Genomic DNA, 26555 nt, shown 5'->3' with positions numbered 1-26555 from the left:
CCAGTACAGGAAAAAAAAGAAAAAAAAAAGTGAAATATTGGTAACAACAATAAAGTAGAACAATTATAACAGTATACTGTAATAAAAGTTATTTAAAACTTATGAATTGTTTCCTTCTGAAATTTTCCCTTTAACATTTTTTGAACCATGATTGACACAGGGTAATTAAAACTGGAATGGGAAACTGGAGAGAAGTAGCAATTACTGTGTAAAGAAAAATAATTTTTCCATTTTACAAAAATGTAAAAGCTTTTTTTCTTTAAATATGAACTCCTAAGTGTCCATTGTGAGAAAACCAGTAAAATATATACAAGCCAGAAAAAAAGGAAATTAAAATCTCACATAGTTTCTTTACCTAATGTAACCATTATTGACATGATTATTTTTACCATTTTTTTTGTTAGCAAAATAACAAAATACATGTTTAACACATGTTAAACTAGTTGAGGTCATATTTATTCTATGTCTTACATCCTTTTAAATATTATCATTATATTTTCCCATAGTGTCATAAAGACCTTACAGAAAAATAACAATCATTATTTCCAGAGGATATGATTGTTTGCCAAAAACCAAAAAAAAACAACAAAAAAACAAAACCCAAAATTAAAAACCAAGTGAAAAAACCCCAATTTTTAAGACAACTGGTTAAAATCTATTATATAAAAACCAGTAGTGTTCCCAAATTTCAGCTCTTGTTAGCAATTACAACAGAAAATAAACATGTAGAAATAAACTTAGGTGTTCAGGGCTTGTATCAAGAAAACTACAAAATTTTGTAGTGTATAATAAAAGACTTGGATAGTATATTCCTAGATGAGCAGACTCCTGTGTTATAACTATGTCAGTTATCTCCATGTCTCCATATTCATCTATAAATCTAATGCAATGCAGTAAAAATCCCTGCAGATTTATTTTTGGAACTTAACAGAATGACTCCATAAAGTTTGTTTAGAAGAACAAATAACAAAAAATAAAAAATTTTAGAAGGTAATAAGAGGCTTTCCCAACCAGATATTAAATAAAATTTTGTGTACTGACCCTAGACAAGACAAATAAAGGCAATAGAAACTGGAAATAGTCATGCAAATGAGAATTTAAACTAAAGGTCGTATTTTAACTCAAAAAAGATAGGACAGATTATTCTATAGTTTAGAGAGAATTGACCACTTGAGGAAGAGTGTTTAACTTAAGATTTTTATCAAAATGAATTATAGATGGTTTAAACACATTTGTTCTTAGAATTAAGAACAGAAGGGGCCGAGGATTTAGCTCAGTGGTGCCTCGCCTACCTCACAAGCACAAGGTCCTGAGTTCGATCCCTGGTACAAAAAAAAAAAAATTAAGACCAGAAGAACATCAGTTTGAAGATATTTTAGGCATTAAGGCTAGTATGGAGAGTCATAAAGGTAAGAGGTAAAAATTAAAAGTTAGACCGAAACATGTTCACATGTCCAGCAGATGGGAAAGAATGATAGACATAGCCTGTTACTGCTGCCTGTTTTAAAAGCTTCTGAAGACCCAGTGATTCCCCTTTTTAATAGCAGAAATATGTGGAGTTATTTTTCATTGTCTAAATGTTACATGGAAAAATACTCAAATAGGACATAAAATCAGGCCTAATTTTATAAAAATAGTATTTTTGCATGAAGAAAAACCAGCTTGCCTTTCATTCTTTTTTTATACTTTCTGCCAGTTTCTCATAGCCTACTTTCTAGAGGCAGTACGCTGTGAGGTTTTTTTTTTAAATGTATAATTCCTTGACTCATTATGATCTAGATTCTGCCTTCATTGTTTCATAAAAATTTATATCCTGGTTTTCTAATCCAGGGTTTCTTTTTTAGTGCCCAAATTGACCCCTCTGCAACATTTTGATCCTGGTGATAGTTTTTGTTTCCTTGGTGAAATATTCTTTCATTCAAAATTTATGATTTAGTATCCATCAATGAAGAGTTGGTTAAATATAAATTAGGATGTATAGTTATATGATAGAATATTCTGTTGTAGTTAAAAAGAATGCAGCCAATCTTTCCATAAGAGCAATGTAGGAAGTTCCAAGATACACTAAGTGAAAAAGCAAGGCATAGAACACTGTATGCAGTTGGCCCCTTTTATATACAGTGTTGTGAAAATCTTATTTTTTCTATGAATACAGGAAGCTGTTAATGGAACACAGATAATTTTTTTTTTTTGGTGTTTTGTTTTTGGTTTTTTTTTGGTTTTTGTTTGTTGGTACCGGGGATCGAACTCGGGACCTTGAGTTTGTGAGGCAGGTGGCGGAACCACTAAGCTAAATCCCCAGCCCGATAATTATTTTTTTAAAAAATCTTGATTGGTTTCTTTGGGAGGCTGTCTGTTGAATGGTGAGTGCAAAAAGACAAGGCATGTCTGTATCCTGTGGGAACTGATACTCCACTGAGGACTTCTGTGAGACAACTGTCTCTTGCTTTTATCTATTACCTTACCTTGGTCTCCTGAATTCTTCCTTGGTGTGTGCCTCCTCTATTTCCATTCTCTTCTATTCTCATTACTTAGGTCATGACCTGTAGTCCAGGCCTACATGTATCTGTATATCATATATATTCAGAGAATCTCACTTGGATGTGCCATGGTGTTTAAAATGACCACATGTCAGGTTGTACTCGTACCTCTGAGCACTCCACTGGCCTATCATGTGTTCCCTTAATCATTCTCTTCATGATTGTGAGGGGACAAAAGAAAATAATGAAACTGGTTACTTATGCCTGCACCTAGGAACTATCTTAAGAGTTATTCTTTATACTTCTGTTGCCCACACCCCCAGAACAGTCTAGTAGATTTTGAGGACCTGTCCATCCACCTTCTGAATATTTCTTAAATCCTCCCTAAGATCTTAGTTTCTTTTTCCATCTTTCAAACACTTTTTTGGGAGGAGGAATGGATAAAATGAAATTCTTAGCCGATGTACTGCCCTGTTTTCCTTGTTGCATAGCCTGACTCCTGCACACACTGCTTCTTCCCCAGTACTCCTGCAGCTTCTCCTGTGCTAAGGTTCTGAGTGTCCAGGGTCAAGTTCTGATCCCCCACCTCACCTTCCTTTGTATTTACCATGAAAGAGCTTATCAGAGAGATAACCAGCCACAGTGGGGCTTTTGCTTCCTTTTGAGTGGGAGGATTTTGTTTGATTCTAATTTACCGTTCACTTTGGAAAGCCTGTTCTTTGCTTGGTTTAACCCATTTTAATCTTGTGCCTGTTTTCTTAGTCCCTCACAAACTTGCTTCAACCCTTTTTCTGGTCAGACACATACAGAAAACTGTTTCTGACCAAGTGAAGTTGCCTTGTTAGCTCCCAAATGTGTCTACTAAGTGTTGCCCATTCTTAACTGTAATTGTTAAACTTATGTATTAAAAAATTTTTAAACAATGAAAAACATATTTGTATCCATGATTACCTTCCTTAAAGCAAAGGTACTTACAAAATAATCTGGCTTTAAAAATGGAATTTAAGGAGCTAATCTTGTCAGTTTTCCCAGTGAAATTCCCCTGTTCCTGCCCTTGCATTAAATTAAGCACCAAGTGTTTTCACAGAAAGTTTCATTTAGTCTTTACCATTCTGAAAAAGTTTTAATTTGTTTTACAGATAAGGGGACTCAAGTTCAGGAAGTTAGATACCATAGCCAAGGTCATCTATATTCCAAGAGTGTCTACTAGATCACATTTCCCTCTATACTTTTAAATGAATCTGAATGTAACATATGTAATTTTATAATCTATATACAAAAGCATTTCCTATTTTTTATAGCCTTATTAAATGCAATAATCATCTCTTATCTGAAGTTGTAAGTTTCTAAGAAAAGAAGTTAACTAGTAGAAATTAGACAATGTCTGGAACTTTTTCCTCTGCCTTTCTGTTGCTGTCATTCTGCTACATAGCTGTTGTAGGGATTGTACCTAAGCCATAGCAACTTTTATTCCCCATGGTAACTTTCTTGTACTAGCAGCACTTAAAATATTTGAGAGCATGATGCTATTCCTAGACTGCAGTTGAGCAATAACAAACTTTTTCATTTCCTTCTGGATTGATTGCAGTAGTTGTATTATTCATGTCTTCTAAGGGCTCTTTAACATAATGCTTATTTACTGAAATGTGTTTTGTAGCTTCGTCAGCAACTGAAGTGGTTGATATGTGAACTCTGCAGATTGTATAACCTCCCTAAGCACCTGGATGTTGAGATGCTAGATCAGCCACTACCCACGGGTCAGGTAAAGTAAAAATTCTCCAGTGTTCAAGAGCTGAAATAAGTTGTCTCAGTGAAAAGTAAAACTAGGACGCTTGTTCTATTTATTTATTTATTTATTTATTTATTTATTTAGGTACAGGGGATTGAACTTGGGTCCTTGTGCTTGCGCAACAGGCGGTGAAACCACTGAGCTAAATCCCCGGGCCTGTTCTTTTTATTATTATACAACTTATGTAGAAGCTAATTTTTTTGTGTTTCTATTGGATTGCTTATTTTAGATACTAAAATTAACCTTTCATTCTTGGGAGGTGCTTGTATGTACTGTAATAGGCAAACAACTGCTCTCCTGCCCCACTGTTTTGTTTTTGTTAATATTTCTGGTTTCTGTAAACAGTCACTGCACCTTGGACTGTTGACTTTGTTTATTCAGATACCTTCACCTGGGTGCCAGAATCTTAAGGCCTGACCCAAATGCTATCAATTCTAGTAGGCCATGTGAATTTCCAGTAGGGTCCACTACCTTGTAGGTTTATGTACTTAGCTTTTACTCTTGTAAGTGAGGATTTAGCTCTTATACCAAGACTTACCTCTCCTAAAACTTTATGTTTAGTTATATGAATTATCACTGGTTTGTCACCAGGACTTTGCAGGGTAGAGCCAGGTTTTTCTGTTATATTTCCTTTCCTATATAGCCTTTTGTTTTTCTATGTGTCTTTATACTTAATAATTCTTAGTGTAAAAAAAGTTATGTTTAATCCCTTTCTGCGATCCTTGTCTCGTGACCTTTGCGCTGCAGCTGTCACCTTGGGGTTTTTCTCATCTGCTCTACTTGGGCAGACCTCCTTTGTACTGGCTCTCACGGGGCAGTACTTGGCTTAGCCTTCTCATATTGCTTGAGTACATCCTCAAGTAAAAGCCCATGGGAGCATGAAGGAATGGTATATTTCCTCAGTTGTGAGATATTGTAATACAGACCAGACTTTAGGTTTGGGAGCCAGACCACAGTGGGTTTGCATCTTGGTTCTGCTGCTTATTAGCTTTTATCTTCAGGCTGATCATGTCCTCATTCTGTGCATCATTTCCTATTGGAAAATAGAGGAAATAACGGTAGTAGTACCTCTGTTTTTGGGGAGCTGTGAGGACTGAATTAATTAAATAGCTGTGTTTTCTGTGCTGCTCATTCATATTTTTCTTCTTTTTATATACCCTTCCTCTTTTATTCACTCTCGTCAAGAAGTACTGAGTGACTAATTTGGAGTTCCTTGTGGCCAGTATTGTCAACTGATAGCTTTTTGGGGGATTTTATGCTGACTCCCAGCTGTTACCCCTGCTTCTTTATATCCCAGCAGGAATAAATGATGGCTGGAACTATTTAGTTTTTCTGGAGATGATATCTTAGAATACATTTTGCTTGAGTTGGATGTGTCTGTCTGGGTTCTGCTTAAGGGGCTGGGAAACAATGTTTTAGGGCTGGGCAGTGTGTCCCGTGGCTTTTGTTCATCTCTGGTTGTCAGTTGTGCCCATCCCTTCATGTACCTGTCCAGTGTACCCAGGGTCTCAGTCTGGAGCCCCCTCCAGGGTGCGGTGGGACAAATTGGCCTCCTCATGATCAGTGTCCTCTACCTGTGACTTCACTAATTACCATTCCTCTATTCACTGTTATCTTCTAGTATAGGAAAATTCTCTTTTCTGTAGGTACCCTTATTTCTTTATTATTATTATTATATGTTTATACAGTGTGTGTGTATTCTTCACTGTAACTTTAGCAGAACCTCAGAGAGGAGAGAAAATGAGAAATACACATTCTGTGTTCAGTTTTCCTTCTGTAGATGTCTACAACTTATGCTTTTCACTTCACAGTATGTCCTGGACAGAATACATGTAGGTCCACATTGTTTTCATGATTGTGATGCAGTTCTGTTTAGGGATATCACATAATGTCAGTTACATGACAGTCCTAATTTTGAATCATTTAGAATGGATATGATATTTTATTTTGCATTTTTACTTCTACTCTAAGTGGATTGTAGTATAGTTTTATTTACTTGTAGCCTCTTGGGTTTTTTTATGTTTGTCAGGGTCATGGCTTGAGAAGCTTTACATCTTTTTTTAGGATCTAGGACAATTAAAACCAGTAATTTTCAGCCAGAGGCAGTTTTGTCTCCCATAGAACATTTGGAACTATGTGGAGCCCGTTTTGGCTGTCAGAGCTGGCCATGGGAGAGGGATGCTGTGGATGTTTCATGGATGGGATGTTATTGAAAATCCTGAAGTGAACAGAACCTTCCAAAGCTCAGAAGTGTCTGGCCCATCAGTATTGCTAAGGTACAGAAACCTTGGCTTAAATAGACTCAAGTCTGATCCAAATCTAAAATTGTTTCTTTATCTTGATTATTTGTTAGAGGCTTGACTACTTTAATGTAGTGGTCTGTTGAAAGAATCAGCTCTTAGTTTTATTTTTTAAATGTAGTGTTTTATTTTCTCAGTTTTTGCCTTTATCTTAGTTGTTTCCGCCCTTTTGTTTTGCTTTTTCTCCTTTAGTAGATCAATATGACATTAATTTCTTTTTAAATAAACATATATAAAGGTCTATGTTTATTTGAGTGCTGTTTGACTTCATTGCAAGTTGAAAATTTTATATTTTTGAACAGAATGTATATCGTAAGTAGTTTTTTCCATCTTTGCATTACTTTCATTAAAACTTTATTGTAAATATAACACATATGGAAAGTTTGTATGTGAGCTTAGCAAAACACATGGTTACAGTGACTGTCTGGGAACCACTACCTCCCACCACCCGGGAGAAGAAATAGGATGCTGACAGCACACCAGAAACCTCCACAGATTCTCCTCAGATCATTAGGGCACCCTTTCCCGTGTAGCAGTCTTTTCCTTAATTTTCTCTTGTTTTAGCACTCTTGTATGCATTCTCATTTAATTAGAGTTTAATGTTGCCTGTTTTTGAGCTTCATTTGTTATGTGATAGGTATTCTTTCATACCTTTATTTTGCTCAACATTATATGTAAATTCATTCATATCATGTTCTTTTTTTTTTTGCTACCAGGGATCGAACTCTGAACCTTGCACTTGCAAAGCAGGTGACAACACCACTGAGCTAAATTCCTGGCCCCATATCATGTTCTTTTTACATTGCTCTACTTATCCCATTGTTGGAGTATACCATAACTTTTTTCTTTTGGTGGTGCTGGGGATCAAACCCAGGACCTGACACACTCTAGGCAAGTACCCTACCACTGAGCTACACCCAACCTGTGACTATATAAGGTAACATTTATCCTTTCAACTATTCATAGACATTTGAGTTGTTCCCAGGATTTATGTATTAAGAAGAGTGATACTATGACTCTTCATGTTTTATCTCTTGATATCCCTTTTATAGGCATTTCTGGGACATTTCCTTAGGAGTTGATTTATTAGGGGATGAGGGTCCACTTCTTCTTTAAGAATTATGTAGAGAAAGGTTTTTTTGGGGGGTGGGGGTTGAGACAGGGTCTCACTTGTAGCCAGGGCTGGCCTGGAACTTGCTTTGATTCTCCTGCCTCAGCCTCCCGAGTGCTGGAATTATAGACTTGCACCACTACACTCAGCTCTTAAGAACTTTTTAAATTCTCAAGTGACTTTTGGACTACCTGTTTGTCTGTCAGTATTGTCAGAGAATATGAGTGTGCCCTCTCAGACTGCATGATCAGCAGTTAGCTTGAAGCGCCTGTTGGTGCTACTGCTGGTTTTGCTTATTGCTGTTTCTCTTACCATGTGCCCCTCCCCACCATCCCCCACGTACATCCTTGAGTAATATTCTCTTGTTTGGTTTTTTTTTTCCTATAATGCCTTTGTTTGTGGGGATGTATACAGTATGTGTGGAGAGTGATGCTTGAGTACTTGCTGTTTTTATCATTTAACCAATGTCTAATTCCATATATAGCAGTCTGTTGGTGTGGAGGACCCAATGGTGAACAGACACAGATACAGCTTTTGTCTTGATGGAGCTAAAAAAGAATTCTCAGTTCACAATTGGATCTTCTCCCAGTTCTTTACACATTTATCTCTGGTATCTGCTGTTAGAGATAGAATGTCTGATGCCCGATTCTTGCGTCTTTCTATATATTCTCTCTTTCCTGTCTGAAGGTTGGTATGGTTTTCTGTATAACTGTGAAGTCTGGGTTTTACCTTTCCATGTCCCCTTGAGGCATCCAGAACCACATACTGTTTTGTAATCTTTTTTAGCTTGGCAACATTTTTCTCTTTTATTCCTTCCCCTGAATCCTCTGAATGAATATTAGATCTCTTATGTTCTTATCATCCATGTTCATTAACTGTTCTCTAATTTCCAACTCTTCTGTTTTTCCCCTCTTTTTTTTCCCTCCACATTCCAAGTGAATGTCACAATTTGGTCTTAATCATAAATGCTTTGTTCAATCAAGTCTTCATGCTCTCTGGCCCTTTTACTAAATTTTTCTAGCCTGTCTCTCTTCTTAAAATCCTGCTTTTTGTTTCCTAGAACTGTCTTGTCCTTCATGAAGTAATCTATTATTTTGTGGATGCAGTAGGTTCTCAATTACTTCTAAAGATTCCAGTTAGATTTTTTTTTTTTTTTTTTTTTTTTTTGGTACTGGAGATCGAACTCAGGACCTTGTGCTTGCGAAGCAGGTAGTAGAACCACTGAGCTAAATCCCTGGCCCTCCAGTTAGATTTTTAAATTGATTTATTTCCTTCACTCAGTTTGGCTTGATGCATACCTTTCAGATTGTCAGTTTTCTTCAGCTGTGTTTGGTTGTCTGCTTATTTGTTAATGTGACACAGTTGTGTATGGGCTTCTACCATGGGGGCTTTGCCGTGCCCTTCCCCATGGGTTTTCAGACCTGGCCTGCAGATGGAGAGGAGCTGGCAGGTGGGGCTTCCAACTCCTGAGGAAGAGGAAAAGACAGTCTGTGGAGAGATTTGCTGCTGTGTTGGGTTCTATTTAAAATGTTCTCTTTTCTCACTGGTTCTGGTCCTATAGTAAAAGGCTGTCAAGGTAGGCTTCCTTTAGAAGAGAGTGATCCTTACCAATTGAATTTGGGATAAGTGCAGCAAAGAATGATCCATCTGAGAAGTCATCCTCCTACCTCTCCATCAGTCCTCACCATTCTCTGGATCCAACGTGGCTTTCTGAAGACCAGAAGCCTGCTCGCGTCTGCTTTGTCTTCTGCCACATAGTTTTGTTTCACCAATTGTACCCTTCTTGTGTTTGTTGTTTTTCTAGTTCAGCAGTGAATTTATCCTTTCTCATAAAATTCTTCTGTCTCATCAGTGGGGTTTTGAAAAGGCCAGGCCACATCTTGAAGCTCATCTTAGGATTTCACAACCCTCACTGGCTCTGTGTTTTGGTTAAATTACTCATCTTTTGAGGGGGGAAGGTAGTTTGCTCAGTTTGGGTTTTTTTTCATTTGTAAAGTGAAAGACAGGGACTAGTTTGGTCACAGATTAGGCTACATGTCAGAATTACCTCAAAGAGCTATTGAAAAGATTTTCTGGGGTGAGTTCTGAAATCAGCATTTTAAAGATGCTGTCTGAGTCCTGATGAGCCCACACTGGGGATTTGGGACTTTTAAGCTAGGTGTGTTCTTTAGATACCGGAAACAGTCTGGCTTGGAAATATAATTTAGGGAAATGAAGAAAGGGTGAATTTCAACATTTTGGGAGCTTCTCCTTAGTTCCTTTTCTCATTTAGTTTCTAGGAAACAAATAATAAATATCTAAGAAGATGCAGATTTAAGACAAATACAAGTATATTCTGCATGGGTGTGTGTGCCCTTTATGAAAATTTCTAGGTGACCAATCTAGAAGAGTTATAGTTATATCCTCTGAGACAATGATTTTCTTCTCTTAAGAATTGCACACTCAGGGGCCGGGGATTTAGCTCAGTGGTTCTGCCACCTGCCTTGCAAGCGCGAGGACCCAAGTTCCATCCTCGGTACCAAAAAAAAAAAAAAAAAAAAGAATTGCACACTCAGGAGGCTCTAAGATACTGCTGAGATCTTTGTCTGCTGTGATCTCTGGATCCTAGTTTCTCTTAGATATTCTGGGTCCTACCTCAGCCCACTTTTATGGTTAAAGATGCGTTTCTGAACTGTGCTTGGGCCCAGCAAACTTGGCCTTTTGAAATCTGCCAAAACTGGACATAAAGGTACTTCCTCAAATCCCATCAGATTCAGTTGTGAATGAGCAGTAAGTTATGTCTTACAGAGAAGTGTTCTGTAGTAAATAACATGGTACCAGGGATCGAACTTGGGACCTTGTGCTTGTGAGGCAGTCAGTAGAACCACTGAACTTAATCCTCGGCCCAAACATTGGTTCTTACATGTGATAATTTTTTAATTTTTAGTTTTTATGAAGTGCCTGTTCCCTTAAAACATACCTGACCTTTTCACATGTAAGACAGTTGAATTTATATAAAGATTCAGGCTTTTCAAGTTAAAAAGGTAGATATTTAATGAATCAATAGCTTAGAATATTTATTATAAAGAAAATTGTGTTTAAAACATTTTTTCCAGTTTTGCTTTGTATTTGACTGATTACTTTTGTTCCTAAGTCATCTCTTAAGTTGAATTGTTAAAAATTTAACATTTTAGGGCCAGGGATTTAGCTCAGTGGTTCCGCTGCCTGCCTTGCAAGCACAAGGACCCAAGTTCGATCCCCAGTACCAAAAAAAAACAAAAACAAAAAAACCTTAACTTTTTAAAAAGCTGATAGATATTATTTGTCAAATGAAATCTGGATTTGGAAGTGAATGTTTTAATTTTAACAAGCTCACTGTGAGTGGAAGAGTGGTAACAGATGATCGACAGTTTATCTCGCAAGCTGTGTCCCCGCTCCTCTGTGTACTCAGCGTGTGCACATTTGTTCTGTGGAACCCTAGCAAGTTGCTCTCCGTTTCAGAATGGGACAACAGAAGAAATGACTTCAGAAGAGGAGGAAGAGGATGAGATGGCTGAAGTAGGTATTTATGTAACAGTAACATTTTATAGATAGCTGTGTTTTTGAACATTGTAATAATTCACTGATCTTTTAAAATTAATGTTAATGTAGAATAATGAAAAACACATGGTATTTGGAATGAAATATAATTTCTGAATACTGGCTTTACCTTTTAATTATTGATGGACTTTTGAACAAATAATTTTATCTGAATTCCTTTAATTTGATCTCCCAGAAATTAAGAGCTTTTTAACAATTGGCACTAAAGTTATATTTGCATTTAATAGTAATCAGTATTTAACTTATATTTGGTTATTTTTAGGAAGAACTACTAAGTTTAAAAAGTTCTGTATTTGTCTCTTCTTAAAAAACCATCTAAGTAATTTATTTTGTTTTATGCTGCTGAAATTAGAATACTTGACTAGGTAATTTATAAAGAACAGAAAGTTAAGCCAGGCATAGTGGCTCATGCTTGTAATACCAGCTAGCTGGGAAGCTGAGACAGAAGGACTGTAGGTCTGTCTGTGGCCATCCAGTGACAAAACCCTGTCTCACAGTCAAAAATTCAAGAAAGGGCTGGTAAACTAACTCAGTAGCATAGTGCTTACCTAGCATGCCTCAGCCTGAGTTCAATTCCCAGTTCTGAAAAAAATTTCCCTTCCCAGTTCTGAAGGCTCGGAAATCCAAGATCAAGATGCTCTCATTGGTATCTTTTGAATTGAAGGCTTTCTAAGGGACAATAGAGCAAGGTAGCCAGAGGCTATTGGGAGCCTCTCACAAGCACCTTAATCTCATTTCTAAGAGGAGCCCTCTGGCCCAATGGCCTCTTCATGGTCCACCTCTCAGTATTGTCATGTGACAACACCTAAGTTTGGAGAAGGCGCATCTAGATCACAGCAAGCTTAGCAGAACAGATTCTGCTGACGTGGAGTTAGCTGTCATTGGTACAGCTTCAGAGCTTTCCAGGCTCTGAAGCTTTGCATTTAAATGAAAACTTGAGAAGGGAGATCTGTTTCTGTGTTGCCAGATTAAAGGTCTTCATTTTTTGTTTGTTTGTGTTTTGAGACAGGGTCTCACTGCGTAGTTCAGGCTGGCCTTGAACTATGTAGCCCACGCTGCCCTTGAACTCACAGCCATACTCCTGCCTCAGCCTCTCAAGTGCTGGGATTATAGCCATGCATAACCATGCATAATTATGCGTGGCAAAAGATCTTAATTATAAAGCATTTTTTTTCTGTTTTGGATCTTACTAATTGAGGCTTTTTCTTTATTTAAAATATTTTAATCTGGGCCGGGGACTTAGCTCAGTGGCACCACGCCTGCCTTGCAAGTGCAAGGTCCTGAGTTCGATACCTGGTACCAAAAAAAAAAAAATTAAAAAATAAAATAAAATATTTTAATCCAATATATTTCAGAATGCCTCAACTAAAGAAGCAGTAGTATGCTTATTTGGTGAATCTGGGAATAAAATAATTTTTATAATTGTCCCCTTAGAATGACATTTAGGGTAGACAGTTTGTATTCATGTATTATTAACCCTTTTCCATGGGCCTGCTGTATAGTGAAACAGACATTATACTCAAAGTTCACATATCTTTCCTTTTTTCTCACAACAAACAAGGGATAGCAACATTTAGGGTGCCCTAGAACAATTGGAAACCTGACTTTGGAGATGGCTGATTGCGGTGGGTAAAAAGGTGCTCCAGGTTGCAAAAATAATGTGGAGAAGGCCCCAGCAGTCTTGGGCATGGTGTGTGTTGGTGCACTGGGTGCTGTCCCTGTGGTAGAGGAACATGAGGTGTAGGAGTCATGGAAAACAAGGTTGGCTAGAAAGGGCAGATGGTTAAAAGTTTGGAATTAGAGACAGACATTTCCAGTCAGTGTCAGTGAAGGCAGAATGGTGTACTAAGAATATTGTTTTAGAAAGGTAATGATCAACTATTTAGGAATATGTGGATTAGGCTTCAAGTGGAGTTTTGTGAAGGGGAACATGACTGAGGGTGAAGATGGAGGGGAAACAGACTCTGGCCAAGGGCATTCCTTGAAGGAAACAGGGTGGCCAGGAAGACCGGGGCTGAAAGGCACTCGCCAGCAGAAAACAATGTGACAAGGCCGAGGAAATGGCACCCGAAGAGAGACTGCTGAGTCAGGGAGAAGGCGGTCCTTAGCCTGGTCTAGAAATCACATCGAATTAGTCTGCTTTGAAAAATGGAGATAATAAAGTACTCCTTTAGAGATTTTGGCAATTGAAGTAGAGAGAAGTAAGAGACTTGAAAAAGTTAAGATTCTAAAATTCCGTGTCGATTTATATATGATGATACGGTAAAGATGTTGGTGTAGGGATATTATTCAAATTTTTTCTAACCTTTTCCTAATTATAAAAGTCAATCAATATTTACCACAGAAAACTTGGAAAGCACTAAACATAGGTCTCCAGACAGAACAGTTATACAATAAATCTTTTTTTTAGTTTTATTTGATAGGGCCTCACTAGGTAGTTCAGGCTGTCCTTGAACTCACTGTGTAGCCCAGGCTGGCCTTGGACTCTGGTGTTGCTCCTGCCTCAGCTTTCCAAGTGCTGAGATTTCAGGCGTGTGCCACCACACCCAGCTAGTCTTTCTTCTTTGATGCAATTATTTTGGCGTAATTGAGAGTCTGTATATTTCATTTTCTATTTTTTATTTTGAAGTTTTTATTGATAGAGAAGAAAATACTTATGCTCTGTTGATATTATAATGGCCTCCTAGTATTCTGTTGAATTAAATGTTTTGCTGTTTTCTGCATGTGCGGATTTTGTGTTTGCTTTTATGGTTATCTGGATGAAATAGGCATTGTCATGCCTATATTTGTGCTCACATTTACTAGAAGTCATGTTTCTGGAACAAAGTATAAATAGTTTAGGTATTTGATAACTGCTGCTAAGTTGTTTGAGAAGTTCCTTATAACGGGAGACTTAACAGATGGCATATCTGATAATAGTTTTGACTTTGTTAAGTTATTAAATCTGCCTTATTGTGAGTCTAGCTTTTAAAGAAAATATAGACTGTTGAAGGAGGGAACCTTTTGAATTGAATATAGAGAGTTTTTGCCCCTCCCCATAGAATGGATTCACCATCCTCTCTTTCTTGTTCCCTTTTTATTCCAGTTTAGAATAATTTAACTTTTGGCATGAGAAACTGCTAAAGAAAAATAACTTGAATAAGCTAATGTTTTCCCTTTTGTAGGATGTAGAAGACTTGGATCACTATGAGATGAAGGAAGAAGAGCCTATTAGTGGGAAACAGTCAGAGGATGAAGGAATTGAAAAAGAAAATTTGGCAATATTAGAGAAAATTAGGAAGACTCAAAGGCAAGACCATTTAAACGTGAGTATGTCTGAATACCCAGAAGCGGTTAAGTAGCTATCGGGTAACACTAGGCAGTTCACTCAGGCACCTGTTGCAGCTGCCCCTCTCACACCCCTGCCTCAGTGGTAGATTCAGTCATATGTGCTGTTGCCCCAGGTACCTCTCCTCTGTTGACATCTACTTTCTACCCTCTCCATCTCTTCATGTCCTGGGACCCTCCTGCTGCTCCCCTCGACTGCCTCTTTCCTGCTTCTGCCTGTTAGTGCTGTATTCTTCACTTACCTCCCCCAGTGGGATCCATATATTCAGAGCCAGTCTCTCCTACAAAGTTTGTTCAGATTTTTTTCCTCTGTGAAGTTGACCTTGGGTCTGTACTGCTCTGACCAAACCCAAAGTCACTTTTTTCCTTTGACTTAATAATTGTCACGTGCAGCACCTAGGAATGTGGAACAGTTTGGTGACAGACACTGTGGGGCTTCTCTTTTCTCAGCTTTAAATGTGGACAGATACTGCATACCTTTTGGATGACTGCTGTGATAAATGAGAATGTGTGTATATGTGTGTATAGAAATATGTGTATAAATATACTATATACATATGTATAAACAATACCCAGGGAAGGGAGACATCTAATGCCACTCTGGCTGTCTCCTCACTTACACTTCTGCCTTCTACTGGAGCCACTTGTCAGCTCCCTCAAGTCCAGGACCCCAGATGCTTTGTCTTGGACAAACCCAGGGAATGTATTGTTTTGTGAGTAAATGCCAAGAGCACATTATTTTCTCTGCTTCAATCTTAATATATTAATTTAATTGGCAGGTCTTTTTTTAATATAGCCAAAAAAAATGTAGCTAACCTAGTATCTTAAGAAAGATTAAAATAAGTTTGTTATACCTGAATTGATATTTTACTGTATTTGCTGTCTTTTGATTAGCTCCAGTTTGTATGAGTTATAGTCAGAATAACTACAAATTATTAGACACTTTCAAATGATAAACATAATGCTTAATATTTTATATGTATTTTCTAGACCTTTTTGTTTAATCTTTTTTTTTTTTTAAATGGTACGGAGATCAAACTCAGGACCTTGTGCTTGCTTGCCAGGCAGGCGCAGTGCCACTGAGCAACATCCCCGGCCCTTCATTTAATCTTTGTAGCCACTGTATAAAATAGATATTCTACATATTTTGTAGATGGGAAATTAGGGCTTAAACCAGTTCAAGGTCATATAGCTAGTAAATATCTTTGTAGGCTATTTTTTTCCCCTCACAGTGTAGTGCAGCTCCTAAAATCTCTAATTTTACCTGATCAAAAATAGTTCCATTTTCAGTCTTAGGATGAGACATAGGCTGACAAGAACTGAAACCAGTTGCATGAAGGCAAACATGTTTTTCAGTTTCTTAGTATGTAAACTAGACCTTCAGTATAACATTCTTGCTCAGTCTCATTAATGGAACTATTTCAGTTAATGTGCTGTGGTGAGGGTCTTCTAGTATTTTCAGACGTTAGAGTTTTGAATAGACTCATACTGAATTCTAGAATATCACAGAGTCCATGATGGTCTGGATATGTTAGCTGGACACCTCCCCCTCCAATAAACAGTAAAAAAACCATACTTGCTCAACTTTTATGTTCCTCTTAAAACTTCATAATCCTTCAGGTAATTGAACTTCTTCAACTTCTTAAAATGCTGAGTGGTGATCCATTTTTACAATCTTTTTGTAAACTTCATATCAGGTTCAAAGACTTTGAATCTTTAATGACTTAGGAGACCCTGTAAACAGCAGGTTTTCTGTTTCAGGGTGCAGTGTCTGGGTCTGTGCAAGCTTCAGATAGACTTATGAAAGAGCTCAGGGACATATACAGATCACAGAGTTACAAAACAGGTAAGGACCACCGGGTCCCTGCTGTCTACATTCTGCTGCTCTTTGATGTTTTCAAATAATGTCTTTTCTTGTAACTGGACAGCACTGGAAATGGTTATTAACTTCATTTTAAGGATGTTGAAACTTAAATTTAATCAAATTCCAGAAGTTATAGGAGGTAAAATAGGATGTTTGAAGTTTTTTTAAGTGTTTTTATAGATACAGTATCAGAATTTTTTTTTGCCTTCCTAATATTTAACTTACATAATTTTTATCTCCTGGCAAAAACATGAGTAATGCTGCTTTGTAAAAGTAAATAGGGTTGGGGGGGCCGGGGATTTAGTTCAGTGGTTCCACCGCCTGCCTTGCAAATGGAAGGTCCTGAGTTCAATCCCCGGTACCCCCCCCCAAAAAAAGTAAATAGGATTGATATATTTCCTTGTACAAAGAAAGAACTATTGTTAAATTGATTTTATTTTGCCCTTTTTTTCACAACATAATGAACTCCTAAAAGGGTAATTGTGGTATTACTTTTAAACTAGGTGGATTTAAAAAATTGTTAATTAGAAAAAGTTTTTTCAGTCTCTTTTTCTTTCTTTCTTTCTTTTTTTTTTTTTGTTACTGGAGATCGAACTCGGGACCTTGAGCTTGTGAGGCAGGTGGCAGAACCACTGAGCTAAATCCCTGGCCCTAAAAAAATGTTTTTTGCTATTTTATAGTTTAAGTATTCTTTCTTATCTACTGAGACTTAAAATACTGTGGAGTGTCTCTAATTAGAGGTAAACTTATCTTATATTGTTAGAGTGCTAAATAAGAGAAAGAGCCAAGCCTTAATTTGTTGTTTTTTTGTTTTGTTTTGTTTTTGGTACGGGGGATCGAACTTGGGACCTTGCACTTGCGAGGCAGGTGGTGGAACCACTAAGCTAAATCCCCAGCCCCCAAGCCTTAATTTGTTAGAGAACATAGCATTATGATCATTCAGGAATTCTCAGAGTCATCAAATAAAAATTATTCAAATTACTTAAAAAAGAAAAACCAAATTCTACTTTGTAGAGTACAAAATATGCCAGATTTCTTTCTGAGTTATTAGAAGTTTAGGAGTCCCGATAGTTTATCTAAGAAGTCTAAATATCTATGGAAACCTAGAAGTTTTATCAGTAGAATACTAACTAGTTAAATATTTGAACACTGGTTTAATCTTTGAATGTTAAGTAATTACCTGTTTCAGTGTTGTATATGTTGGCAAAAAATTAATAATCCAGATATTAGGTAGATTTGATGAAGTTCTGGTATATGCATAAAATAAATTACTACAGAGATTGACAATAGCCTTAATATATATTGACTGGGATATCCCAGAAAGTTGAAGATTAAAAACAATGTAAGGATTCAATTTTGTATAAATGTTTCAATGTACACAGAAGAAAAGTCTTATGTACATATGATTTAAAATAAGCTGTAGTTTCAAAGTTAGTAAGCAGTTCCTGAATTCCTTAAAGAATCCTGTTAATTGTTTTAATTATCTGTTAAGGATGTAAGACACTTTATTTGTAGTATAGCTTAGATGTTCCATATAATAGCAAAATTTCTAGCTTTTGTTGGCTGTTCATTTGTGATGGCTGTATGATGAAGTAGAGAGTAACCAGCTGTATTATCTTCCCAGGGATCTATTCGGTGGAACTCATAAATGATAGTCTGTACGAGTGGCACGTGAAGCTGCAGAAGTAAGTGGCTCTGATGTTGACCTACTCTTGTAACATTTGACTGTTTTTAATAAAGTGAGAAAGGAGAGAAAGAGGGAGCTGCTGTGGAATAAGGTGTTTCATGGAGTTTGTGAGACAGTGGCAACTTAGAAACAAAGATGTGTTTAATAACCTGATGAGGCTGACTGATAACCAGTTTGTGTTTTTTTGGGTTTTTTAGTTTATGTTTGAAATAAGGGATTTGGGTAGGATCTGTATATGTAGAACAGTTGTAGACAAATCTCAATTTTTGTAGTTGGTGACTCCATTTTTTATGGTTTTGATGGTGGCAGTTTTTTTCCTTGGAAATCCTTGGCTAATAATATAACTTTAGGAAATCATATAATTTTTCAGTTTTTCCTTTTTTGAGGAAATTATGATCATGTGACTGTTTTTCTTTAGACTATTGATTTTGAATCCCTGTATTACAATAGATCTGAGTACTGTAATTTCCTTTTGGGCTTAAATTCCCAAGGAGCTAGAGGCTACAGTGAGTTATTTTTCCCAGGACAATAGAGTAGCTTTAGAACTTCTCTGTCTGGAACTTAGCCTGGGGTCTCTGTTTTATCTCTTGGACTGCCTCATTTTTTAATTTAGTGAGAAAAATTCTCTTTGAACTAGCTTTTGTTTTTTTATTTTTAGGGTTGATCCCGATAGTCCTTTGCACAGTGATCTTCAGATCTTAAAAGAAAAAGAAGGCATAGAATATATTTTGCTTAACTTCTCTTTTAAGGTAAGAAAATAGTACTGGGGCTCCATATGCTTCTAATGGGAGTATATTTTTGTACAACTCCTTTGGAAAACAGTTTTGTATTATTTGTACAGAAGACGCTTCTACCTTATAGTTCAGGAATTCTCTAGGAATATTCTCTGTGACAAATGAGTATTTTGACAACACACCAAGAGACAGACACAAGAATGCTCAGAGCAGCATTTACAATGGCCCAAACAGAAAAAGTCCAAGTCCCAATAAAATGGAAAATTATATTATTCATAAAATGGAATACAGCTATGTCCAAGATGGACGAATCTTAAATAAAGTGCTGAGCAAGAGAAGTCAGACCCCTAAACTTGTTTTGTACAATTTCATTTGTGTATTATATAGAATTTAGAAATAGGTAAAACTAATATAATTTAGGGAATGCATTCTCATTGGAGACTATCACCTGAATGGGGTGAAAATTGGTCCTTGGAGTGAAAAAAATCTTCATTATTATAGTGACCTTGGCCCTGCAAGGGGCCTCAAAACATAAACCAAGATGCAGTTCTGTGGCATTAAAAATTCCACTGGGCAGATAGGGTGGGCAAAATGAGAGAAAAAATTTCTAAAAAGGCATCTTGGGCAAAAATGAAAAGAATGCTAAGAAATACTAATGTACAGATGCATCCCTGGGCATTAAAACTGTCAAGAAGAGCAAACATGCGCTTAGCACTCAGGTCACGATAAGGAGCGTATCTGGAGTTATCAGCCAAAAAGGACATACACTTTACAACAACTTGTTAAGTGTACTTTTCTTTTTAAATCATTTTCTGGATTTATATGTTATATTTAATAGTTATTTTTAAGATGCTAAAAATAAAGGTTAGAAAGAATAGCAAAGGAATCTAGGTAAAATGTTAGTTATGAACAATGGATAAGCTATAATGGTTTAAAATCCTTACTATATTAACTCTTTAGTTTAAAAAAACTAGAAAGTATTTTAAGGAGTTATTTGAATTATATGGGGCATCCTTTTTATCTGTTCTTTTAAATTGAGAAGAAAAAATTCTGTACAGTTATCTTGCAGATAGATTTTTTTCCATCTCGGGGAGGTAGACTAATGGTTTAAAATACCTGGAAACATCTAAAATGTGGTTCCTGTTCTTCAAGAGGCATCTTTCTGGAGGTGGGCGATTAGTGTTATAAAGGCCACTGGACTTCAACAATTGTGGTGAAAAGTCTGGAATCTTACCTTTATGCAGAAAGAGTGTTTAGGGGTTTTTATGGAAGGTCATGATTGATCTGTTAGACTTTTCATTTTGTCTTAAACAGTCATTATGCCTCAGGTAGCAGAGTAGGGATTAGATAGGGTAGAGTGGATTTCTGGGAGACTAGTTAGGGGTTTTCACTTAGCTGGAAATGAAGACCTGATGTAGGGTGGTGATAGTAGGAGTGAGAGTAGATGGATATGATGTGTTTTGAATGAAGAAAATTAAGACATGAAAGGATACTTCTTTTATATTTAGGAAGAATGGCAATAATTTTCTGGAAGCTTTTTATGTAGGTTTTCTATGTGCATGTTTTTCTTTGGAGGTTTATCTTACAACTATACTTTCTTGAAATTGCCCAAGAGTGATAGTTCCCTCAGTTTGGTTATTATAGAAAGTGCATCTGTGTCCACTGGGCTGTTTTTCTAGAATGTGTCTCATGTCTACCTACTGCACATGCTGATGACGCTTCACTTTTACTAATTCCTGTAGGGCAATGAATGAAATGACTAAGCAAAACCAACCAACCAACTGTGAAAAACTAGGAAAGTAATTTGTGAAAAGATTAAAAAAAAAAAAAAAAAGTAAAATATTTTAATATTAAATCACACATTCATGTGCCCAACACCAACCTTATGAAATAGAACCTTTTTAGTACCTTGAAGCCCCCTGTGTGCCCCTCCTTGTCACTTCCTCCTTGGGAGGCATTTGTTAGAAGAATATGAAGTCTTGGCCAGGAGGACTTGTGACTGCAGGTTCACATTCACTATATTTTCCTGCTCTAGGTAGAACTTCAGGGAAGGGATGATCTGGGAGGTAAACAGTTGAAATTGTAGCAGATTTGTGTTTCTGGACCATGGCTCCTGACAACAGAAAGAAGGGCCTTTTCTAGGGTTGGAGTATTTTTTAAGAGGCCTGGGAAGAAGGTGATCTTCTTGTGTTAATTGATGTTATGAAAAGATCTTACACCAAATTGGCAAGTTATTAATATCAGGTTTCACAGACTGGAGGATAGCAGGACGACTCAGCAAGATTCACAGGAAGGAGCCAGAACCATATACACTTAGGGCCTCAGGTGCCCACAGTGACAACTTGAGAGTTAGGAACAATGAGAAAAATAGAGGTTGAATTAGAACATAATCAGGAATGGGACCTGGTCAGCAGCTTCGTAAATTTGATGTGCTATGCTTTTAAGGAAGTGAGTTTTCTTACTCTTCAGGCTACATCTGAATTACTGAATTGAATTTCAGGGTGGTACTTTAAGAAGGGTTTATTTAGACAAATCTAAGTTAATGTAGAGAATAGTAACCAAGAGTGGAAAGAGGTTCTCGCCCATATCATAAGATAGCTGGTTAAATTGTGGACTTGGAGGTGAGAGAGTGGGTGTCTTCAGCAATCCTAAGGACTGTGTAGTTGAAAGCATTAGTTTTGTTTTTGGTGAACACAGAACTAGAACTGAGTCAAATTATAGAGGTAGTTTTCAACTCAGTATAAGCAAATGATTTGTAATTATATAGAGTCATCTTGTGATACAATCTTAAAAATAGAATGTTCTTCATCCTTTGAAGGCCAAGATGCTAAGTGGGAAATTAGATAACTCTATGACATCTTTGTAAAGCCTGAGCTTCTCATTTCTGAATTAGTACACCAACGTAACTCAAGTTTCCATTTTCACAATCATCTTCAACTTCTTTTTCTTTTTTGGCTAAAGAACTCCTTTTTATTTCTGTAAAATCTGGATTAGTTGAGTTCCAGGGTGAAGTTTATGGAGTAGAATCCCTAGATTTTAATTCAGAAGAATTATTCTGAAGAATTAGTTGAAGATAATTCTTGACTTGGTTTTGTAGTCACCTATTTGGCATGATAAATTTAAAGGGGTAAATAATAGAAGATTAAATGAGGTTGTGTTTTATACCAAGCTCTGTAACAATGTCTTCCATTATGTTTTTAAATTACAGGTAAATGGTGAGTTGCTTAATAGGTTATCTATCATAGCTGTCATTCAAATTGGTATCTTGTGTAGGTAGATTCTTCACTAAGTTGCAATAGAAATGTAAGATGATCCATTCTAACCGTCAGATGTGTGCTTGATCTTCCTCCGCCCATAGAATTGAATTTCCATAATTTTTATGTTCCTTAGGGTCGTACTGGAAGGGTAGGCAGTGGGAGCTAGTTAAAAGTAAATTACTGAGGGCCGGGGATTTAGCTCAGTGGTTCCGGCGCCTGCCTTGCAAGTGCAAGGTCCCGAGTTCGATCCCCGGTACCAAAAACAAAAGTAAATTAACGAAATTATGCCCCGCTCTTCTTTCCAGTTGAACTTGTATTTTTGTGTTTCTTGAAATGACTGGTGAACCAAATGTTTGTTTGGTCTCAGGTTGGTCTTCTGAAAGGCATTAGTTGTTTCCTTTAGTCCCATTTTGTTTGAAGGGGGAAGATGGCTTCTCTTAGCCGTGCTGGCTGTCTCCATTAGAAGGAGGGTACTGTCCTGTCTGACTTCTGTAGGGAGGGAAGGGGCAGCCTTCTTGGCCTCTTCACGGCAGAGAACTTGCACTTGTGGCCAGTTTTCCACCATGTGTGCTTCAGTTTGTTAGCAGAAAAGCTCTTTCTCTTCTGAAAACAGTTTCCAAAACTAAGAATTTCAAAAAGGGGATTGTGCTTCTTAGCTTGAGAAGTTGTTAGAGTTTCTTTTCTTTCCTTATTTCCTAGCTCATCTTGTTCTCTTTATATACTTTTTTAATCAAGTCTGGTGATCTTTGACTTTAGTTGGAACAGTCAGTCCATTGGATTTAATATTAGTGCTAACAACTGGGTTTTAATCTGCTAACCTACAGGTGATTTTCTGCTTGTATTTCCTGCTCCGTGCTTCCATGCTTTCTGTTTCTTCCATTTTTTTTTTGCTTTTCCTTACTCCAGTTTTTCACCTGTATTAGTGCAGTAGCTATATGCTCACCTACTCTTCCTTCCTCCTTTACAATCACAGTACATATCTCGACTTGTCAGTATATAACATCAGTTTGTTAATTTGTATTTTTTCTTGTCAGTAGAAGAATTAGAACACATTCAGTTCATGTACTCCTTGCCAAATATGTGGCTGTTGTGCATTTTAGTTCCATGCTTATCTAAAACCCTACACTTATTCACTGGGACCCACCTGCTTATTTGCATTTTAATGCTCTTTATTCTTTCATCTAAGATCATCTTTCTCTTACCTAGAAATGTCCTTTTTCCTTTAGGGTATGAGTCTGTGAAGAGAAAAATGTCTATTTTTATCCCCCTTCCCCCAACCAGGGCTTGAACATAGAGCCTTCTCATTGAGCTCCATCCCCAGGGCAAAACTCCCTCTCCCATTTTTATTTTTAGCTCACTAAGAGGCTGAGTTGCTCAGTTGGCCTCAAAGTTGTGGTCCTCCTCAGCCTCCCAGAGTGCTGGTTTTGTTTTATTTTGAGACGTGTTTTCTGGGTTAGCAGTTCCTTTCTTTCAACATATTGAAGCAACGGTACTCTACTGTAGCCTCTATTCTTTCTTTTGAACTACTTAATAGTGGTTAAATCTTGTGGTATCTTTTGAGCATTCATTGCTGTGACAAAATCCCTAAGATAAACAGTTTAAAAGAAGAAAGGTTGATTTTGAGGAGAGAGGTACAGTATAGAAGGGGACAAAGCACAGCTTCTAGAAGTACCCCCATTGACCTCCTCTAGCTAGGCCCTGGCCATAGAATTTCCCACCACCTCCTGAAACACTTACCAGCTTTGAGGACGGTCAAGAGCCAAGCCTTAACAGTCCTGCACCGGTTTTGGAAAGTGCTCAGCTCTTTGGTTCTGTTCTCTTCTCCTTCTAGGACTCAATGTGTGTGGTAAACCATTTCAGCGTGTTATCTTGTGTCTTGTTTTTTTCCACCTTTTTGTTTTTCGGTTTTCATTCGGATGTTTCTGACGTATTTTCCAGTTTACTGACTCTTTTCTACTAAGTTCCTGCTGTGGTTAAACTCATCCATTGAGTTATTAATTTCAGTTATTCTGTCTCTTAAATTTCAGAATTTCCATATGGTTCCATATTACAGTTTGCTGCTCTCTGCTAGGTTTTCAATCTTGTCTTTTAGCTCAGTCCCTGTGGTTTTGTGTCTGTGGGTTGTTTCTCTGGTTTTTTGATTGTATCATCTTTAAGTTTCCTCCAGCTGCTTATTTTTATTCATAGACACTGTGTATGAAACATTGCAGTGTGGGTCTGCAGCTTTGGATGAGCTTCTCCAGAAAGGACTTGCATTTGCTCCTTTCAGGAGCGTGGACAGTAGCACCCAGGAGGGACTCACTCCATCAGGGATTGAGCTGATTTAAAGTTGGACTTGATTTCTTCCAGGGCAGCTTATAGTTTGTCTTCAGGGACCTAACCTAAAGTGTAGATTTACCAATGCCTCTCCTTGGGGGACTCTGGAGTTCTAATTTTTTATCTGCCAGCCCTGAGTCTGTGAGTTCTACTCAGTTAACCTCATCTCCTTCTCTTCTGTAGCTGGAAGAAAAGCCAAGGGGGAAAAAGCTCTTTCTGTGGAGTTCTCTTTTTCTTTCTGCACACAAACCTGTAATTATCAAATTTTGCCCATCCTGTCTTGTTAACTAGCCCGAAATCCATTACTTTAATGATTCCTTTGTATAGGTCTATTAGGAATGGAACCACTTAGTGAAATAAATTTACCAAGACACTGTTCTATTCAGGCCTGATCTTAACTTTATTTGTTTTGGTTTTTATTTCATCTTACTTGCTGGTATTGATTTTATGACTGTCATTGTCAGATAATAAATATATACATTCTTTATTGATAATTTTAAAATCTTCTAAGTAATATAGTATTAAGGATGTCCTTAAAATTAAACTTGCTTATTTGCTTTTTAGGATAACTTTCCATTTGATCCTCCATTTGTTCGAGTAGTGTTACCTGTTCTCTCAGGGGGGTAAGTTTAAGTGATTTTTTTTTTGGTAGTGTATGTGGGAATCATTTGTAGAGCTAGGTAAAACACTGGGATGCCTAGATTGCTATAGGCCGCTGTTTCAAAGTTTCTGATTCAGCAGGACCAAAGTGGGGACTGAGAATTTACATTTCTAAGAAGTTCTCGGGTGAAGTTGATGCTGCTACTTTGGGGCCCACATTCAGAGCCATGGTATAAATCCTTACTTTCTTATAGGTAGAATCTGTTTTTAATGGTTCTTATTTATATATATTTACCATAAAAACCTAGTGCTTTTCAAATTTGAATTGTAGTTGAGGATATGAGTTCTGGTGGGAGTGATTCCCACATGCTGGGCCCCTCAGCCAGGCCTCTAGGGGGGGCTGGCTCCCATGGCCTGTGGAGCTGGCACCTGCCTTGCAGTGGACTGGCTGCATTTGAGTGGAATCAAGTGGCAATTGTTGTGCACTTCCCCTGATGTTGTAGTGATTCTTTTTCATGAATAGAAGTTGTACGGAGGGTAGGAAAACTAGAATTTGTACCTAGGTTAGTTATGAAATGTTGTACAGACTGCCAACATAGAAGCAATTAAACTAACTTGAGAAAAACATTCAGCTGATTAATTTACTTTGTGAGATAATCTGTATTCTAGTAATGAAATCTAAAAATAATCCACCCTTAAATTGATTCTTTCTGTGGTTGAGACAGGAATGGTTACATTTAGGTTAAAAATGTGTGTACCTACTACAAAAACCTTTCTCTGAAGAAATTTGCTCCTAACTCCTTACAGAACATTTAGTTCTTTTGCTTTACATTCCCTTTTTATATGTATTGTGGGATCCAGTCCTATGAAGAACCATTTCTCTGTATAGGTAGAATGTGTGTTAGCTGTGGTATTGATAATAGGGATGAAGTTTGTCTGTAAAGCTCAGGCAAAAGAAGGTGGCTTTAAAAAAATTCAGTATTTATGAATGTGCTGAGCCCATTCTGACTGATGCAACACCATAAAAGTTTGCTCTGCTCCTGAAAGAGCTCACTTACCTGATCCTTGCCACCTAGTCCTTGCCATATTTCCCAGAACGCTCTGTGCGTACCAATGCTGAGATGTTAATAGGGGTGTGTTTTGAAAGGATTGCAGGAGCAAGCTCATGATATTCATTACCAAGTGACCTCCTGGAACCTTAACATGACTTTTCTAAGAAGATGTTAAGCAACTTTTCCAAATCTGTTTAACTCATATTTCACCCTATGGCATCTCAGAAGAATAGGTCCTCTGGTTTGCTTTTTGGGAAATGCTGCTTTATCAGAAGTCCAAAATTGTGAGTAATTCTTGGATATTTTCTGCTGCAGAGCAAGAAAAAGTAATCTCAGGAATGGACCCTAGGGATCTACAAATCCTCATGTAAAAGCTTGGTTCTTTCTGACAGATCTGTTACAGAACTGATCTCACATATACTATTATGATGAGGGAATAGAGTAATTGAGCATAAAACA

General features: G+C 37.2%; 1 protein-coding gene across 6 annotated transcripts in view; it reads left to right on the top strand.

The window, feature by feature from the left end:
* Positions 1 to 26555, top strand: part of Ube2q2 (ubiquitin conjugating enzyme E2 Q2) — a 55316-nt gene that overhangs the window by 12236 nt on the left and 16525 nt on the right. For 5 of the 6 annotated variants that reach the window (XM_021250088.2, XM_004872077.4, XM_087210210.1 and 2 more), the window contains exons 3-9: positions 4138 to 4242; positions 11161 to 11217; positions 14424 to 14564; positions 16348 to 16432; positions 18075 to 18135; positions 18796 to 18886; positions 25009 to 25067. In XM_021250088.2, the coding sequence (XP_021105747.1) occupies positions 4138 to 4242; positions 11161 to 11217; positions 14424 to 14564; positions 16348 to 16432; positions 18075 to 18135; positions 18796 to 18886; positions 25009 to 25067 (599 nt within the window). The remainder of the gene's footprint in view (positions 1 to 4137; positions 4243 to 11160; positions 11218 to 14423; positions 14565 to 16347; positions 16433 to 18074; positions 18136 to 18795; positions 18887 to 25008; positions 25068 to 26555) is intronic. The other variant, XM_021250090.2, reaches the window with a different exon arrangement.

This window comes from Heterocephalus glaber, unplaced genomic scaffold (assembly GCF_053883595.1).
Source record: "Heterocephalus glaber isolate CG9 unplaced genomic scaffold, H.glaber_assembly_v1.0 deba00001140, whole genome shotgun sequence".
In the NCBI taxonomy this organism is placed as follows: Eukaryota; Metazoa; Chordata; class Mammalia; order Rodentia; family Bathyergidae; genus Heterocephalus; species Heterocephalus glaber.
This window is presented reverse-complemented; position numbering and strand designations above follow the sequence as displayed.